This window comes from Hyperolius riggenbachi, chromosome 5 (assembly GCF_040937935.1).
Source record: "Hyperolius riggenbachi isolate aHypRig1 chromosome 5, aHypRig1.pri, whole genome shotgun sequence".
NCBI classification, from domain to species: Eukaryota; Metazoa; Chordata; class Amphibia; order Anura; family Hyperoliidae; genus Hyperolius; species Hyperolius riggenbachi.
Window position 1 is genome coordinate 5389515 of NC_090650.1, and position 18371 is coordinate 5407885.

At 51.5% G+C, this 18371-nt stretch overlaps 1 protein-coding gene across 2 annotated transcripts in view; it reads left to right on the forward strand.

Moving 5' to 3' along the window:
- The first annotated feature begins 2944 nt into the window (after positions 1 to 2944).
- Positions 2945 to 18371, forward strand: part of ASB4 (ankyrin repeat and SOCS box containing 4) — a 28635-nt gene continuing 13208 nt past the window's right edge. For both annotated transcript variants that reach the window (XM_068238484.1, XM_068238485.1), the window contains exons 1-2: positions 2945 to 3231; positions 18002 to 18301. In XM_068238484.1, coding sequence (XP_068094585.1) covers positions 3048 to 3231; positions 18002 to 18301 — 484 coding nt within the window. In that variant the 5' untranslated portion in view covers positions 2945 to 3047. The remainder of the gene's footprint in view (positions 3232 to 18001; positions 18302 to 18371) is intronic.

Genomic DNA, 18371 nt, shown 5'->3' on the forward strand with positions numbered 1-18371 from the left:
GGCAGTCAGTCTGGCAGGGGCATGACAGTGTGGGTGTGGCAGTCAGTCTGGCAGGGGCATGACGATGTGAGTGTGGCACAGAGTGTGAGTGTGGCAGTCAGTCTGGCAGGGGCATGGCAGTGTGGGTGTGGCATGCAGTGTGGGTGTGGCAGTCAGTGTGGGTGTGGCATGCAGTGTGGGTGTGGCAGGCATTGATCAGTGGGTTTTAAATCAAAGCTTTAGCTTCAATAATTCCTCAGCGCTTGGCACAATTTTCTTGTAGCCACCACGCCCAGGTTTCTCCTTTCTGGCATAGTCAGGGGTAATTGCTAACTACCCACTGACAGATTATATGGATTGCCTGATGAAGCGGGATTTTGCCCGTGAAACATGTTGCATACTGGAGCTACCATAAAATGTTATTTTTTGTATTACCCTTGTCTGTTTATCATCAAGAGAGGTAAGTCCACCAACTTCCCCCTTTTAAACTGTTTTTAGATGTTTTTATTCTACAATGGTGCCTCTGTTCATAAATTTGTATCAAGTCTAGTCCACCCCTGGTGAAGGGATGTTATCCCCATTTCTTCCTGTCTACAGAAAGCGACTTCTCAGGCTCGGCTCACATTGGAGCGCATCCGCTTCTGCGCTGTCGTTCCGTTCCGTTAGCGGAGCGGGAACGCAAGGTCCCGACATGTCGGGAACGTCTGCTCCGATGAGCAGAACACAGGGAACGGAATGGAGCAGAACGGAGCAATGTGAATTTTCCATCGGGAAAGCATTGCTGCCGCTGCTGCGTTCCGCTCATCGGAGCGGAACGTAAGCTAATTAACTCAATGTGAACCGAGCCTTATACCTGAGTGGGGTCAGGTTACAATTCTCCCCACCTGCATTACAAGTGGTTTCCTAGCTGGTAACCCATACTTGTGAGTTTATTTGCTATTGATTTTATTTTATACATTTGTTACCAAACTACTACACTATATCGGGCTCTCAGTTTCCTCCTTTTGTTTTACATAGCCGCTAGGAGACGGCGTTTGGGACTCGGAGTTAAACGCTCCCATTCAAGTGAATGGGAATGTTTGTACCAGGCTTTTACCGGCGTTTGCGCGAACGCGGCATTCAGATCCCGATATTCCCTGGCGTTCGAGGCGACCCTGGGCGCTACATGTTGCGTCCTGGGATGGTTAACCGCTGCGGCTAATGTCCCCCTGTGGGGGGAGAACAACGATGACTGCAACTGGACGCCAGGGAAATCCACTGAAAGCTTGAACGCAATGCTGCCGCAACGCCTCCGAAAGCCGGGCAGACGCCCATGTGAACCAGCCCTTACGGTGTACAGCGCTACGATCCACAGCAGCGCTGTATTGAGGACAGCCATGTGACACGGCTGTCCCCCTGGGCGGCAAGACAGCGAAGCCTATGACAGCCGATCGCACTGATTGGCTGGCGGGGAGAGGGAGGGCTAGTAAAATAAATAAAAAAATACACATTTTTATTTTACAAATAAATAAAAATTTGTTTAAAAAAAATAAACATTGTGGAAGCGATCATAGCCCACCAACAGAAAGCTCTGTTGGTGGGCAGAAAAGGGGGGGAATCTCTTGTGTGTTGAGTTGTGCGGCCCTGCAGCGAGGCATTAAAGAGAATCTGTACTCTAATATTCTTACACTAAAAAGCATACCATTCTATTCCTTATTTTCTCCTGTGCCTCTCTGTGCTGTTTCTGCCACTCTCTGCTGCAATCCTGGCTTGTAATTAACAGTTTTAGGCAGTGTTTACAAACAAACTAACCAACTTGTGATAGGCTCACATAAGCAGAGTGTGTGAGTCATACAGAGTGTGCAGGGGGCCTGCAGAGGGTGTGTATCGCTTCTATCCAATCACAAGAAGCCCTGCACATTCCACACATTCAAGCCTTAGCCGGACTGTGCCGACAGAAGGAAACAGATTAGATCATATAACAGAGATAACACAGCCACTGTGCAATTAGGAAAGGCTGCAGTAAGCCAGAGCACATTAGAACAGGCATAGGAACTTATAGGATAGAAGAACTAAGGCTGAAAAATTTGTTACAGAGTCTCTTTAAAGCTGCACTGGCCCAATTTGTGAAAAATGGTCTTTAGGGGGGATCAAGCCCGTGGTCCTTAAGTGGTTAAAGGGAATCTGAAGTGAAAATAAACTTATGATATAATGGGCTTGATTCACAAAGCGGTGCTAACTGTTAGCACGCCTGTGAAAACCCCCTTAGCACGTCTAAACGAGCTTTTCGCGCGCAAAACTTTATGCGCGCAAAACTTTACGCGCGCACTGCACAGAGCGCAGGGCGCTCCGCGCGAAGTGCCCATTAAAGTCTATGGGACTTAGCACGCACATAGGACTTTGCGCGTAAAACTTTGTGCGCAGAACTTTGCGCGCGATCTGATTGAGAAATCCGGTGCTAACCTACTTAGCACCCTGGTTAGCACGTGTAAAGACTTAAGACGTGCTAAGTAGGTTAGCACCGCTTTGTGAATCAAGCCCAATGAATTGTATGTGTAGTACAGCTAAGAAATAGAACAGAGATATGAGTCTCATATTGTTTCCAGTACAGGAAGAGCTAAGAAATTTCAGTTATCTATGCAAAAGAGCTTCTCTGAGCTCTCCGACTAATTTAGTCGGCTCCAGTGCTATTTTCTGAAGCAATTATACATCAAAGAAACAGTGAAAGACAACTTCAGGTAAGATTTTACTGCAGGGAAGTTCAAAGGGTCATTGGGAAAGTGTGATAATCCTTTAATTGACTGGCCCACTCATCCGCCAGGATTGTTCCAGCAGTGGAGGAGTTTTGGCAGACCCCCAGAGCCCACCACAATAGTGGACGAGCATTATTCCACAGCCAGCTGAGAAGCCCCGTACTGATACTGTTGACAGTTCACTGTCATCTATAATTAGTTCCCGGGAAGAGTCTGCGAGGACATCATGTATAAATAGACGGCAATGGCCGGCGATAGGGTTACGGGGGCCGGTGGGTGACTGAGCCTGGCAGACAGAAGACATCACCTTGCCCACCGCCACACATCAGGGCAGACATGGATGATGAGCAGAGGGGCCCCCGATACCTGGCCAACAAGCTACTGAAAGAGTCCTTCCTGCAGGCCCTGCAGTGTAACGACTATGTAGCTGTGGAAACTATCCTGAACGAGGGGCATGTAGACCTGGACACCGTGTTCGAGGTGGAAGATGAGAACCTGGTCCTTGCCTCCTACAAAGCAGGTAGGGATTAACCTATTATAGGCATGGGGGTGCCTCAGGGCTCAGCATTATTGCCTTGCAGCACCGAGGTCCTGAGCTTACTTTCACAGGCATGTCATGTTTACACCATGCAGAGTTCAAATACAGGTAGTCCCCGACTTACGAACGCCCGACTTATTAACAACCTGCCAATACGAACGGCATGGATTCTCTGTTTCTATGGGAACAAGCCCCCCCAAAAATTTCAAATTGGACTTGTCGTTTTTCAGAAAATCGATTTTAAAAAATCTAAGGAAAAATGGCTTTTAAACTTGCATAAACAGGTGCAAAGGGCAGAGGTGACACAGAGGGGAACACTGGAGGCACAGGGGGGGGGGGGGGGCACAGAGGAGGTACAGGGGACAGAGATGGCACAATGTTCCGAATTAGAACAGATTTAGGTTAAGAACGAACCTACAGTCCCTATCTCGTTCGTTAACCGGGGACTACAGGTGACATTATCTGCATCTTCCTGCAGTACCAGACATCTTTGCCAATTCTCACAGCTGATTATTGCTATCTGATTTGTTTTATTCATTTGTTTGATGTTTTGGGGGGGTTAACATAGAGGCTAGTATTTTGCTGGTGATGTCAGCACTGAGCACAGAGAAGGTAGAATTCACAATAGTTTTTAGCCTGCTGTGCACAGTCACCCTTGCTTGTAAGGGTGGTCAGTGACACATTAATAATTCTGATCATTCAAAACTGATACACATTTATGCAGTTTAGAAATGGACCAATTGCATACAACAGCCACTGCTTTCGATTGGTCCATTTCAAAGCTACACACATTTACGTAAAATTTGCATAAAACTTTAACTGAGAATTATTATCATCTCACTGGTCATCCCATACCTGTCTGTTTCTGTTTGGGCTGATCAGTCTTATTAGCTTTTCACGTCTGCAAAGAACCTTAAACCTCTTACACATGGTACAATTTTCCATCAGATCGATCAGATAATTTCCGACCGGTCCGATCGATTTTGTGATTGATTTTGGGTAGATATCAATGCAACAATTTGGACGTCTACGATGCAGCTTCTTATCAAATCACCGGTCAATCCGATGGAAAATTGTACTGTGTGTATGAGACTTTAACTATCGTTAATCTGGACTCCTGCATCATCCGTCTTCTGTCCTATGCGCTTTTTCTTTTTCTTTTTGCATATGTGTAGCAAGCTTGCACAATCATTTGTATGAATATAAATCCCAAATTTTTCCCGGTGAAAAATTCAGAAAAATGGTTCTGGTTGATTACTATTAAAGGGTTACTGTTAAAAACAGGCCAAACTAATACGGAGTTAGACAAGACAAATAACATTTATATCGTGCTTTTCTCCTGTCGGACTCAAAGCGCCAGAGCTGCAGCCACAAGGGAGCGCTCTATACGCAGTAGCAGTGTTAGGCCAGAGCTGCAGCTACTAGGGGGCACTCTATAGGCAGTAGCAGTGTTAGGCCAGAGCTGCAGCCACTAGGGGGCGTTCTATAGGCAGTAGCAGTATTGGGCCAGAGCTGCAGCCACTAGGGGGCGCTCTATAGGCAGTAGCAGTGTTAGGCCAGAGCTGCAGCCACTAGGGGGCGCTCTATAGGCAGTAGCAGTGTTAGGCCAGAGCTGCAGCCACTAGGGGGCGCTCTATAGGCAGTAGCAGTGTTAGGCCAGAGCTGCAGCCACTAGGGGGCGCTCTATAGGCAGTAGCAGTGTTAGGCCAGAGCTGCAGCCACTAGGGGGCGCTCTATAGGCAGTAGCAGTGTTAGGCCAGAGCTGCAGCCACTAGGGGGCGCTCTATAGGCAGTAGCAGTGTTAGGGCAGAGCTGCAGCCACTAGGACGCTCTATAGGCAGTAGCAGTGTTAGGCCAGAGCTGCAGCCACTAGGGGACGCTCTATAGGCAGTAGCAGTGTTAGGCCAGAGCTGCAGCCACTAGGGGATGCTCTATAGGCAGTAGCAGTGTTAGGCCAGAGCTGCAGCCACTAGGGAGCGCTCTATAGGCAGTAGCAGTGTTAAGCCAGAGCTGCAGCAGCCACTAGGGGGCGCTCTATAGGCAGTAGCAGTGTTAGGCCAGAGCTGCAGCCACTAGGGGGTGCTATATAGGCAGTAGCAGTGTTAGGCCAGAGCTGCAGCCACTAGGGGGCGTTCTATAGGCAGTAGCAGTATTGGGCCAGAGCTGCAGCCACTAGGGGGCGCTCTATAGGCAGTAGCAGTGTTAGGCCAGAGCTGCAGCCACTAGGGGGCGCTCTATAGGCAGTAGCAGTGTTAGGCCAGAGCTGCAGCCACTAGGGGGCGCTCTATAGGCAGTAGCAGTGTTAGGCCAGAGCTGCAGCTACTAGGGGGCACTCTATAGGCAGTAGTAGTGTTAGGCCAGAGCTGCAGCCACTAGGGGGCGCTCTATAGGCAGTAGCAGTGTTAGGCCAGAGCTGCAGCCACTAGGGGGCGCTCTATAGGCAGTAGTAGTGTTAGGCCAGAGCTGCAGCCACTAGGGGGCGCTCTATAGGCAGTAGCAGTGTTAGGCCAGAGCTGCAGCCACTAGGGGGCGCTCTATAGGCAGTAGCAGTGTTAGGCCAGAGCTGCAGCCACTAGGGGGCGCTCTATAGGCAGTAGCAGTGTTAGGCCAGAGCTGCAGCCACTAGGGGGCGCTCTATAGGCAGTAGCAGTGTTAGGGCAGAGCTGCAGCCACTAGGACGCTCTATAGGCAGTAGCAGTGTTAGGCCAGAGCTGCAGCCACTAGGGGACGCTCTATAGGCAGTAGCAGTGTTAGGCCAGAGCTGCAGCCACTAGGGGATGCTCTATAGGCAGTAGCAGTGTTAGGCCAGAGCTGCAGCCACTAGGGAGCGCTCTATAGGCAGTAGCAGTGTTAAGCCAGAGCTGCAGCAGCCACTAGGGGGCGCTCTATAGGCAGTAGCAGTGTTAGGCCAGAGCTGCAGCCACTAGGGGGTGCTATATAGGCAGTAGTAGTGTTAGGCCAGAGCTGCAGCCACTAGGAGGAGCTCTATAGGCAGTAGCAGTGTTAGGCCAGAGCTGCAGCCACTAGGGGCACTCTATAGGCAGTAGCAGTGTTAGGTCAGAGCTAGAGCCACTAGGGGGCACTCTATAGGCAGTAGCAGTGTTAGGCCAGAGCTGCAGCCACTAGGGGGCGCTCTATAGGCAGTAGCAGTGTTAGGCCAGAGCTGCAGCCACTAGGGGGCGCTCTATAGGCAGTAGCAGTGTTAGGCCAGAGCTGCAGCTACTAGGGGGCACTCTATAGGCAGTAGTAGTGTTAGGCCAGAGCTGCAGCCACTAGGGGGCGCTCTATAGGCAGTAGCAGTGTTAGGCCAGAGCTGCAGCCACTAGGGGGCGCTCTATAGGCAGTAGTAGTGTTAGGCCAGAGCTGCAGCCACTAGGGGGCGCTCTATAGGCAGTAGCAGTGTTAGGCCAGAGCTGCAGCCACTAGGGGGCGCTCTATAGGCAGTAGCAGTGTTAGGCCAGAGCTGCAGCCACTAGGGGGCGCTCTATAGGCAGTAGCAGTGTTAGGCCAGAGCTGCAGCCACTAGGGGGCGCTCTATAGGCAGTAGCAGTGTTAGGGCAGAGCTGCAGCCACTAGGACGCTCTATAGGCAGTAGCAGTGTTAGGCCAGAGCTGCAGCCACTAGGGGACGCTCTATAGGCAGTAGCAGTGTTAGGCCAGAGCTGCAGCCACTAGGGGATGCTCTATAGGCAGTAGCAGTGTTAGGCCAGAGCTGCAGCCACTAGGGAGCGCTCTATAGGCAGTAGCAGTGTTAAGCCAGAGCTGCAGCAGCCACTAGGGGGCGCTCTATAGGCAGTAGCAGTGTTAGGCCAGAGCTGCAGCCACTAGGGGGTGCTATATAGGCAGTAGTAGTGTTAGGCCAGAGCTGCAGCCACTAGGAGGAGCTCTATAGGCAGTAGCAGTGTTAGGCCAGAGCTGCAGCCACTAGGGGCACTCTATAGGCAGTAGCAGTGTTAGGTCAGAGCTAGAGCCACTAGGGGGCACTCTATAGGCAGTAGCAGTGTTAGGCCAGAGCTGCAGCCACTAGGGGGCACTCTATAGGCAGTAGTAGTGTTAGGCCAGAGCTGCAGCCACTAGGGGGCGCTCTATAGGCAGTAGCAGTGTTAGGCCAGAGCTGCAGCCACTAGGGGGCACTCTATAGGCAGTAGCAGTGTTAGGCCAGAGCTGCAGCCACTAGGGGGCGCTCTATAGGCAGCAGAAGTGTTAGGCCAGAGCTGCAGCCACTAGGGGACGCTCTATAGGCAGTAGCAGTGTTAGGCCAGAGCTGCAGCCACTAGGGGGTGCTCTATAGGCAGTAGCAGTGTTAGGCCAGAGCTGCAGCCACTAGGGGGTGCTCTATAGGCAGTAGCAGTGTTAGGCCAGAGCTGCAGCCAATAGGACGCACTCTATAGGCAGTAGCAGTGTTAGGCCAGAGCTGCAGCCACTAGGGGGCACTCTATAGGCAGTAGTAGTGTTAGGCCAGAGCTGCAGCCACTAGGGGGCGCTCTATAGGCAGTAGCAGTGTTAGGCCAGAGCTGCAGCCACTAGGGGGCACTCTATAGGCAGTAGCAGTGTTAGGCCAGAGCTGCAGCCACTAGGGGGCTCTATAGGTAGTAGCAGTGTTAGGCCAGAGCTGCAGCTACTAGGGGGCGCTCTATAGGCAGGAGCAGTGTTAGGCCAGAGCTGCAGCCACTAAGGGGCGCTCTATAGGCAGTAGCAGTGTTAGGCCAGAGCTGCAGCCACTAGGGGGCGCTCTATAGGCAGTAGCAGTGTTAGGCCAGAGCTGCAGCCACTAGGGGGTACTCTATAGGCAGTAGCAGTGTTAGGTCAGAGCTGCAGCAGCCACTAGGGGGCGCTCTATAGGCAGTAGCAGTGTTAGGCCAGAGCTGCAGCCACTAGGGGGTGCTATATAGGCAGTAGTAGTGTTAGGCCAGAGCTGCAGCCACTAGGAGGAGCTCTATAGGCAGTAGCAGTGTTAGGCCAGAGCTGCAGCCACTAGGGGCACTCTATAGGCAGTAGCAGTGTTAGGTCAGAGCTGCAGCCACTAGGGGGCACTCTATAGGCAGTAGTAGTGTTAGGCCAGAGCTGCAGCCACTAGGGGGCGCTCTATAGGCAGTAGCAGTGTTAGGCCAGAGCTGCAGCCACTAGGGGGCACTCTATAGGCAGTAGCAGTGTTAGGCCAGAGCTGCAGCCACTAGGGGGCGCTCTATAGGCAGCAGCAGTGTTAGGCCAGAGCTGCAGCCACTAGGGGACGCTCTATAGGCAGTAGCAGTGTTAGGCCAGAGCTGCAGCCACTAGGGGGATGCTCTATAGGCAGTAGCAGTGTTAGGCCAGAGCTGCAGCCACTAGGGGGTGCTCTATAGGCAGTAGCAGTGTTAGGCCAGAGCTGCAGCCAATAGGACGCACTCTATAGGCAGTAGCAGTGTTAGGCCAGAGCTGCAGCCACTAGGGGGCACTCTATAGGCAGTAGTAGTGTTAGGCCAGAGCTGCAGCCACTAGGGGGCGCTCTATAGGCAGTAGCAGTGTTAGGCCAGAGCTGCAGCCACTAGGGGGCACTCTATAGGCAGTAGCAGTGTTAGGCCACAGCTGCAGCCACTAGGGGGCTCTATAGGTAGTAGCAGTGTTAGGCCAGAGCTGCAGCTACTAGGGGGCGCTCTATAGGCAGGAGCAGTGTTAGGCCAGAGCTGCAGCCACTAAGGGGCGCTCTATAGGCAGTAGCAGTGTTAGGCCAGAGCAGCAGCCACTAGGGGGTACTCTATAGGCAGTAGCAGTGTTAGGTCAGAGCTGCAGCCAATAGGACGCACTCTATAGGCAGTAGCAGTGGTAGGCCAGAGCTGCAGCCACTAGGGGGCGCTCTATAGGCAGTAGCAGTGTTAGGCCAGAGCTGCAGCCACTAAGGGGCGCTCTATAGGCAGTAGCAGTGTTAGGTCAGAGCTGCAGCCAATAGGACGCACTCTATAGGCAGTAGCAGTGGTAGGCCAGAGCTGCAGCCACTAGGGGGCGCTCTATAGGCAGTAGCAGTGTTAGGTCAGAGCTGCAGCCACTAGGGGGAGCTCTATAGGCAGTAGCAGTGTTATTCCAGAGCTGCAGCCACTAGGGGGCGCTCTATAGACAGTAGCAGTGTTAGGTCAGAGCTGCAGCCAATAGGACGCACTCTATAGGCAGTAGCAGTGTTAGGCCAGAGCTGCAGCCAATAGGACGCACTCTATAGGCAGTAGCAGTGGTAGGCCAGAGCTGCAGCCACTAGGGGGCGCTCTATAGGCAGGAGCTGTGTTAGGCCAGAGCTGCAGCCACTAGGGGGCGCTCTATAGGCAGTAGCAGTGTTAGGCCAGAGCTGCAGCCACTAGTGGGCACTCTATAGGCAGTAGCAGTGTTAGGCCAGAGCTGCAGCCACTAGGGGGCGCTCTATAGGCAGTAGCAGTGTAAGGCCAGAGATGCAGCCACTAGGGGGCACTCTATAGGCAGTAGCAGTGTTAGGCCAGAGCTGCAGCGACTAGGGGGCACTCTATAGGCAGTAGCAGTGTTAGGCCAGAGCTGCAGCCACTAGGGGGGGCTCTATAGGCAGTAGCAGTGTTAGGCCAGAGCTGCAGCCACTAGGGGGCGCTCTACAGGTAGTAGCAGTGTTAGGCCAGAGATGCAGCCACTAGGGGACGCTCTATAGGCAGTAGCAGTGTTAGGCCAGAGCTGCAGCCAATAGGACGCACTCTATAGGCAGTAGCAGTGGTAGGCCAGAGCTGCAGCCACTAGGGGGCGCTCTATAGGCAGTAGCAGTGTTAGGTCAGAGCTGCAGCCAATAGGACGCACTCTATAGGCAGTAGCAGTGTTAGGCCAGAGCTGCAGCCAATAGGACGCACTCTATAGGCAGTAGCAGTGGTAGGCCAGAGCTGCAGCCACTAGGGGGCGCTCTATAGGCAGTAGCAGTGTTAGGCCAGAGCTGCAGCCACTAGGGGGCGCTCTATAGGCAGTAGCAGTGTTAGGCCAGAGCTGCAGCCACTAGGGGGCGCTCTATAGGCAGTAGCAGTGTTAGGCCAGAGCTGCAGCCACTAGGGCGCGCTCTATAGGCAGTAGCAGTGTTAGGCCAGAGCTGCAGCTACTAGGGGGCGCTCTATAGGCAGTAGCAGCATTAGGCCAGAGCTGCAGCCACTAGGGGGTGCTCTATAGGCAGTAGCAGCGTTAGGCCAGAGCTGCAACCACTAGGGGGCGCTCTATAGGCAGTAGCAGTGTTAGGCCAGAGCTGCAGCCACTAGGGGGCGCTCTATAGGCAGTAGCAGTGTTAGGCCAGAGCTGCAGCCACTAGGGCGCGCTCTATAGGCAGTAGCAGTGTTAGGCCAGAGCTGCAGCTACTAGGGGGCGCTCTATAGGCAGTAGCAGCGTTAGGCCAGAGCTGCAGCAACTAGGGGGCGCTCTATAGGCAGTAGCAGCATTAGGCCAGAGCTGCAGACACTAGGGGGCGCTCTATAGGCAGTAGCAGTGTTAGGCCAGAGCTGCAGCCACTAGGGGCGCTCTATCGGCACTAGCAGTGTTAGGCCAGAGCTGCAGCCACTAGGGGGTGCTCTATAGGCAGTAGCAGTGTTAGGCCAGAGCTGCAGCCACTAGGGGGCGCTCTATAGGCAGTAGCAGTGTTAGGCCAGAGCTGCAGCCACTAGGGGGCGCTCTATAGGCAGTAGCAGTGTTAGGCCAGAGCTGCAGCCACTAGGGGGCGCTCTATAGGCAGTAGCAGTGTTAGGCCAGAGCTGCAGCCACTAGGGCGCGCTCTATAGGCAGTAGCAGTGTTAGGCCAGAGCTGCAGCCACTAGGGGGCGCTCTATAGGCAGTAGCAGTGTTAGGCCAGAGCTGCAGCCACTAGGGGGCGCTCTATAGGCAGTAGCAGTGTTAGGCCAGAGCTGCAGCCACTAGGGCGCGCTCTATAGGCAGTAGCAGTGTTAGGAAGACTTGCCTAAGGTCTCCTACTGAATAGGTGCTGGCTTACTGAACAGGCAGAGCCGAGATTCAAACCCAGGTCTCCTGTGTCAGAGGCAGAGCCCTTCACCATTACACCATCCAGCCACCATACATCATACTACACCCCCACCATGAACTCTGCATATCTGCAAATACAGTGATTAAAAGCAAATTAAGATAAAAAAGCCAAGCTTAAAGAGAGTCTGAAGTGTCATAAAATGCCACTTTTGATGTAACATTTATGTTCAGCAGTTTCGCCCTAACTAAAACGCTGCATCCCCGCGGCAGATCGTTACATTTAAACCCCCCCCCCCCCAAATCCCTGTGGGAAAATGTGAAGATTGCTTCCTCATACAGGCAGAGCTTTGGGCTGCAGCTCCGCCTCTCAGTGTGTCAATCCCTGCTGATCGCCGCCTCTCCCCACCCCTCTCAGTCTTCCTTCACTGAGAGGGGCAGGGGAGAGGTGGAGATCCGCAGGGATTGACGTGAATTGAGGCAGGGCTGCAGCTCAAAGCTCTGCCTCCCCGGGCAGCAAAATCCACGTCCAAGAAAGACGTGGATTTTTGCCCTAAGATTTGGGGGGGTTAAATGTAGCGATCTGCCACGGGGATGTGGCGTTTTAGTTAGGGCGATAACTGCTGAACATAAATGTTACATAAAAAGTGGCATTTATGAGACTTCAGAGTCTCTTTAAAGTAAGCATGAGACAAAGCCAGAACAAGGACTTACAGTATACTTACCTGGGGCTTCCTCCAGTCCCCTACAGTCCATCAGCTCCCTCCGTGTCAGTCCGTTTCCTCCGTTGCGCCACTGTGGAGTCCGCGATCCAGCCGGGTTGAAGGCCACAGTGGATGTGCGTTCCTGGCCACCCGATCATGCTCCCTGCTTCCAACCAGCCCCCTTCGTCAGTCTGATGTCATGCATCATAAATAGAGACCTGATAAGCTACTAGTCAGAAGGAGGGTGTTGCTTTACCTCAAAGACCAATCACTGTGTCCCTGCATGCTCATGTGACGAGAAGGAAGGGCCGGATTTACCATAAGGCAATGTAGGCACGTGCCTACAGGCGCCTGATGATGGAAAGGCGGATAATGCCCCTTCCCGAGTGCCTCCCTCCTTACCTATGAAGAGTCCTGATGAGAGTGTATATGAGAAGTTACTCACCCAGCTCTCTTTATTCCATTGACGAGCTCTCCCTTTGAGGAGCACCTCTAGCTACTTTATACTAAGGGTACCTCTGGCTACCTAATGCTAATTGGCATCTGTAACTACCTATGACAGGCAAGGGAAGTAAGGGAGAAGTGACAGCTGGGCCAGGCAGCACACTTGCGGTGCGGTTCAGCTGGGATCTGTAGGTTCATGGAGGGCGGAGTCTAGGGTGCCGGGACATCTGTGCCTATAGGCTCCTGTGATGTAATAGGAGGTCACACTGAAAGGGAGTGGTCAGACCCATGCAGTTTCCTCAGGAAGTGATGATCTATGAATGGGGAATACGGCAGCTGCAAATAACAGAAATTGTGTTATGCAGAGATCATTTCTAATAATGTTGTAAGAAAGAACTACTGTAAAATCAGGGATTTAGAACTCAAACAAGGAACATGCACAGGCATCGGCGTTTGGGGGGGACACAGAGCTGGAACAGCCAGTTTGAGGAGGATGGGAGGAGCCTCGGGATTTAGGGCACTTGTTTCCGCTATAGATACACTTTAAACATTGATCTAAATATACCATCTTACATTTGTAACCAAAATGCTTAAAAGATACTTCAGCTAAATAATCCTGCTTAAAAATGTAATCACATGATCTCAAGCTGCTGATTTCAGGTACTTGGTGGCAGACTTTGTGGGTGTGGCTGCTGCTTGGATTGCATCATCCTGCTGTTCATACAAGAATGGGGCGGGGCACAGGCTGAGCTTTCTAAATAGACCCCAGTGGCAGTCTGTTACACAGGAAGTAGTAACCAGTGTCCTGATTCCCAATGAAGCAGCTTCTGCACAGACATACACAATCTGTGCCCCCCAGCATGGCATTAGATGCACAGGATTCATATGTAGCCTATGGCAGACTATGAGATTCAGCATAGCAAAGCCCTGGCCATGCCCAGCACTTCTCTCTCTGCCAAGCGACATGACGGGTAGATATTTCAGCAGGAAGACCAGCCACTTATATCAGGGATTACATAACACAACCTCGGCGGCGCTGCCAAGATCTGCAGAGAGTTGCATCAGCTTCTTCTGTGCAAAGTGCCAACTCTGAGCAGCTACCAGCAAACATGAGCCACAACTTACATTATTACTGTAGGAAAATGTCTGCAGGCGGCAGGCCCCGCCTATAAGACGAGATTTCCTTATCCTGGACACCGACTGGGCCAAAGTTCAGCAATCACCGCCTGCTATTTCTCCAGATGGACCATTGTGGCCATCATTAATATCAAGGACCTCTGTGCCTTTCCAGAATACAGTGCGGAGGACCCTCCCAAACAGAAACTTTGCTAAAGTCACAAAACAGACTTGTCACTAAACAGATTACAAGTTTTTGGTGACAGAAAAAAAAATGTTTTTATTTCTTAGATGCAAAGAGGAGAATACTTCTGGAAAAACTTTCCATAACTGTTTCCAGGGCCGGTTCTAGTAACAGTGCGGCCCCAGGGAAAAATGAATCTGGGGGACCCCAACAGACCTGACCAAAAAGCAGAATGAGGGGCTCTTGTTGCTGCTGGCCAGCAGCTCCTCTATTGGACTCTGAAGGGGCCCCGGGGACCACAGTTAAGTGTGACCTGGGTGGGCCTGGCTGCCAGCTCAGGGCCCGAGGGTAGTTGCCTAGGTTGCCTATATGGTAGCGCCAGCCTTGACTGTTTCCACAAAGGTTAATATACAGGGCAGGGGAGTCTCAGAATGAGTTGTGTACTCTATACTAAGCGGCAATGCTGGCCAGTTGGGGCCATTCTGCAAAAGGTTTTTATTTTTGTATGAGATAAAACTATGAACTTTAGGCTGCAAGCTGTGATTAGTCGCCTATACTGCTGTCTACTCCCCCCTACTCCTCCCCCGCAGAGATAGTCCGGCCCCCGCAGAGACATGGTTAATGTCACTGCTGGGGCGGGGCTGATCGTGGTCTCCAGCACAGCCACACCTCCCTTGTGAATGGCAGATTATCCATTGGCTGTTAGTCGCTAGAGAGGTGTGGCTTCTTCAGACATTGCAGTTGGTCAGGAGCATAGCCGGATCATCCACAAGGCAATTCCAGGCAGTTGCCTAGGGCCTGGGGAGAGTCTAGGGGCCTGGTGGATGGTAGCCCCCACCAACCCTTGCTAAAAAAGGTAGATGATCATCAGAGAATCATCTGAATCCTTTTCTGGTCGGGAGAGGGGAGGGGGTCAGTGGTAGAAAGCAGTACGCTGCTTGCACCCTTATCTTTTGGTTTTATATTGCAAAAATAATATAATTGTTTATGAACTTTTATTTTGATAAATGCAAATCTATTAAATGCACTTATAAAAAACATTGAATTAGACTTTAAAAAATGAATTTCCGGTGAAGTTGAAGGTAAATTCTGTGATTATGTAGTAGTTGCACATTAAGGGCTTGTATACACCTTCGACTTTTATCACCCAAAATATATAATAGTGAACAGGAGGAGTTCCCCAATTTCTACAGACTGGTCACTGGCAGTTCCTCACCTGATACCCCTCACTGCAGACACTCATGCTTGTCCCCCCCTCCATAGGACTGAGCAGGCTTTTGGGCAGACAGCGGACTAGTAGGTTTGTATTGGGATCATCGGTAACTAAAGCCTTAGTTATGTACTGAGTCTAGCTGAGCAGTGTTTGCCATTGTGACTGCAGGTTCCAGACAGTATATAGAGGAGAGGTGTAATGTATCCGATGTGTATGTAACTCTGTAGAGCTCAGTGGCCTCAATTCACAGAGCTTTATCAAACACTTTATCAAACGTTTGATAATTTTCCTCATGGGTAAAATCTAATTTTGAATTCACTAAGGTGTTATAGATTTATTGATCATTTCATCGATAAAACATTCGATAAATCTATAACACCTTAGTGAATTCAAAATTAGATTTTACCCATGAGGAAAATTATCAAACGTTTGATAAAGTGTTTGATAAAGCTCTGTGAATTGAGGCCAGTATCTCAGTTACAGTCCTATAAGGTTATCACATTAAACGTAGTGCGGCGTAGGGGGGGGGGACCTGTCATAACACCACAGGAGCTCGTCATGCGCGGTAATCTCAGAGTACCTTCTGGGACTGCTGCTGCGCAATCGTATAACAGTTGCAGTGCAAGGTGATGCATCAAGTATAAGATGGGCCTCCAAGATTTACTAAAGTATAGAAAGACCCGGAAAAACATCCTAGTAGTAGAAAGTGCTGCCCGTGCTCTCCATTGGTCCTTTAACAGACCAATGGGAATACTCCATGGAGAAAAGGAAGAAGACATGCAGCGTGTGAATCCCGGAGAGGTGAGTTACTTCAGCAGGGAAGGGAAGACGGGAGACCTCTCTGGCTACCTATACTGTGGGAGGGGGGCTCACTGGCTATCTATAGGGTGGGGGCTCTGTAGCTGCCTATATGAGGGGGGCTCTTTGGCTACCTATGTTGGGGAGCTGGCTATTATACTGGGGGGGGGGGGGGACTCTGCATCTGGCAACTTATACTGGAGGCTTCTGTGAATGCATTCATGCAAGACTGGCATCAAGAAATTTGGGCACAGGTTGAAGCCAAAACACGGCTCACCCTGCTCCTGCAAATGTCCTGGCGGAGTTAATTATTCTCCCCCCCCCCCCCCCCCCCACCATGGACTCAGGGGCAAGACGTAATGTGGCTGCCAGCTGTCTTTTGACGGAGCCCAAATTACTATCTGACTGCCGCTACGTAATTCACATTACAGCCTATGGCGTCGCATGATGCACCCAAATATCCCGGCGCCGTTTTGCACAGTATCACCTGTGGCTACCTGTAGTGGTGGGGGGGGGGAGGGGGGCTGCATCTGACTTCATTATTCTGAGGGCTTGGCGGCTCCTCCTTATACTGGAGGAGAGGCTGCATCTTGATACCCAATAGTGGGGGCTTCTATGGCTTCCACATGGCAACAGTGTAAACAAGTCAGTCATACGGTACATATAAAAAGTTCAGGTTAAACCGGCTGTCCGCTGCATATAAACAATGGGAGGGGCTGCAGTGTCATATAGAGGCAGAACTTGGAGACGTGTGAAATCTCTGCTATCATTGCAGGTACCCGTCAGCTTTCAATTCTTATATATTATTATATATTTCAGAATCAGAATTCATTTATTCGCCAAGTTCGACAGACAGGGCTGGATTTACCATAAGGCAGTGTAGGCTTGTGCCTATAGGCGCCTGATAATGGAAAGGTGTCTCACTCCCCTTCCCCAGTGCCTCCCTTCTTCTCTATGCAGAGTCCTGATGAGAGTGTAAATGAGAGGTTACTCACCCAGCTCCACTGACCAGATCTCCCTTCAGTCAGAGGCCCTTCTAGCTACTTAATACTAAGGGTACCTCTGGCTACCTAATACTAAGGGGCACCTGTAGCTGCCTATGTCAAGCAAGGGAACTAAGGGAGAAGTGACAGCTGGGCCAGTCAGCACACTTGCGGTGAGGTTCGGCGGGGATTTGCAGGATCATGGAGGGCGGAGTCTAGCGTGCCAGGACATCTGTGCCTATAGGCTCCTGTGAGCTAAAAGAGATAAAAAACATAGCAATTAAAACAGCAATGAAACAGCAATTTGACATTGTGAGACAAAGACCAGGGATGTGTACAGTCAATGATTGGGAGCGGCCTGGAAGGCTATGTGGTTGTGCATGAAAGGGTGTTAAGAGTTCAGGAGAAGGACTGCTTGGGGGGAAAAGTAGTTCCTCTGCCTGGTGGTTCTGGTGGAGATGGTCCTGAGGCAGCGGCTGGAGTGGAGGCGGCTGAAGTTGTGCCTGCCGGGGTGGGAGGGGTCATTCAGAATCCTGTTTGCCCAGGACCTCAACCAGGTGGGGTGTAGGAGGTCCAGAGGCGGCAGAGGTGACCCGATGATCCTTTCTGCAGTGTTGATGACTCTGAAGTTTGAGCCCGTCTCTTGCGGATCATGCACCTGCGTACCATACGACAATGGAGGAGGAGCAGAGGATGGACTCTATGGTGGAGGAATAGCAGCAAGTCAACAGTTCCCAAGGCATACTAGACTTCCTCAGTTGTCTCAGGAAGAACAGTCTTTGCTGAGCCTTCTTCTGAATTATGTTTGAGTTCTTCCCCCACTGCAGGTCATCTGTGATGGTAGCGCCCGGGAAACGGGCACTCGACACTCTGGGGATATCGGAGCCCCCGATGGATAAATGGGTGGGTGCGGAAGGGCGCTTCCTGTAATCCACGACTAGTTAAACTGTTTTTGCCGCATTTAGTACAAGCTTATTTTCCGTGCACTAATTGCAGATGCGCTCAATCTCATTTCGGTATGATTGCTCGCCGTCCCTGCCAATGAGGCCGAGGATGGTGGTGTCATCTGGAAATTTGGTAACTTTAACAGAGTTGGCCGTTGCGGTGCAGCTGTGCGTGTACAGGGAGATCGGGAACGGTGACAGGACGCACCCTTGCAGAGCACCTGAGTTGGTAGTTCTTTTCTTAGAGGAGCAGCTGCCAAGCTTGACTAGTTGCATCCTGTTGGTGAGGAAGTCCCTGATCCCAGGGCACAGAGTGAGACCACGCCCGGGTTTTAGCATGTTGTGTATTTGAGCATATATGTCAATTTACTATATGTTTAATTTGAGCATGACATGAAAGCAGATACATCATCATTGTTTATATCTCTTTAGGTTACTGGCTGCCCAGTTTCAAACTGGCATCGTCATGGGCGACCGGCCTGCATATTACGGTTATGTTGGGGCACCTGGAGAGTCTGCTGGTCCTCCTGAAACATGGCGCCTCCATCAACATCAAACCCAATGGGAAGACGCCGCTGCACGTGGCGTGTGAAGTGGCCAACGTAGACTGCGTCAAAATCCTCATCGACCACGGGGCAAAGCTGAACGCCTTCTCTATGAGCGGCCACGCCCCTCTGCATTACTGCAAGACCAAGGAGGCCGTGAAGTGCGCCAAGGAGCTGGTGTGGGCCGGTGAGAGAGACAAGCTTTCCTATTCCCTCGAGGCCGAGAACTGGGCGGCGGCAAAAAGAGTAAAGGAGCC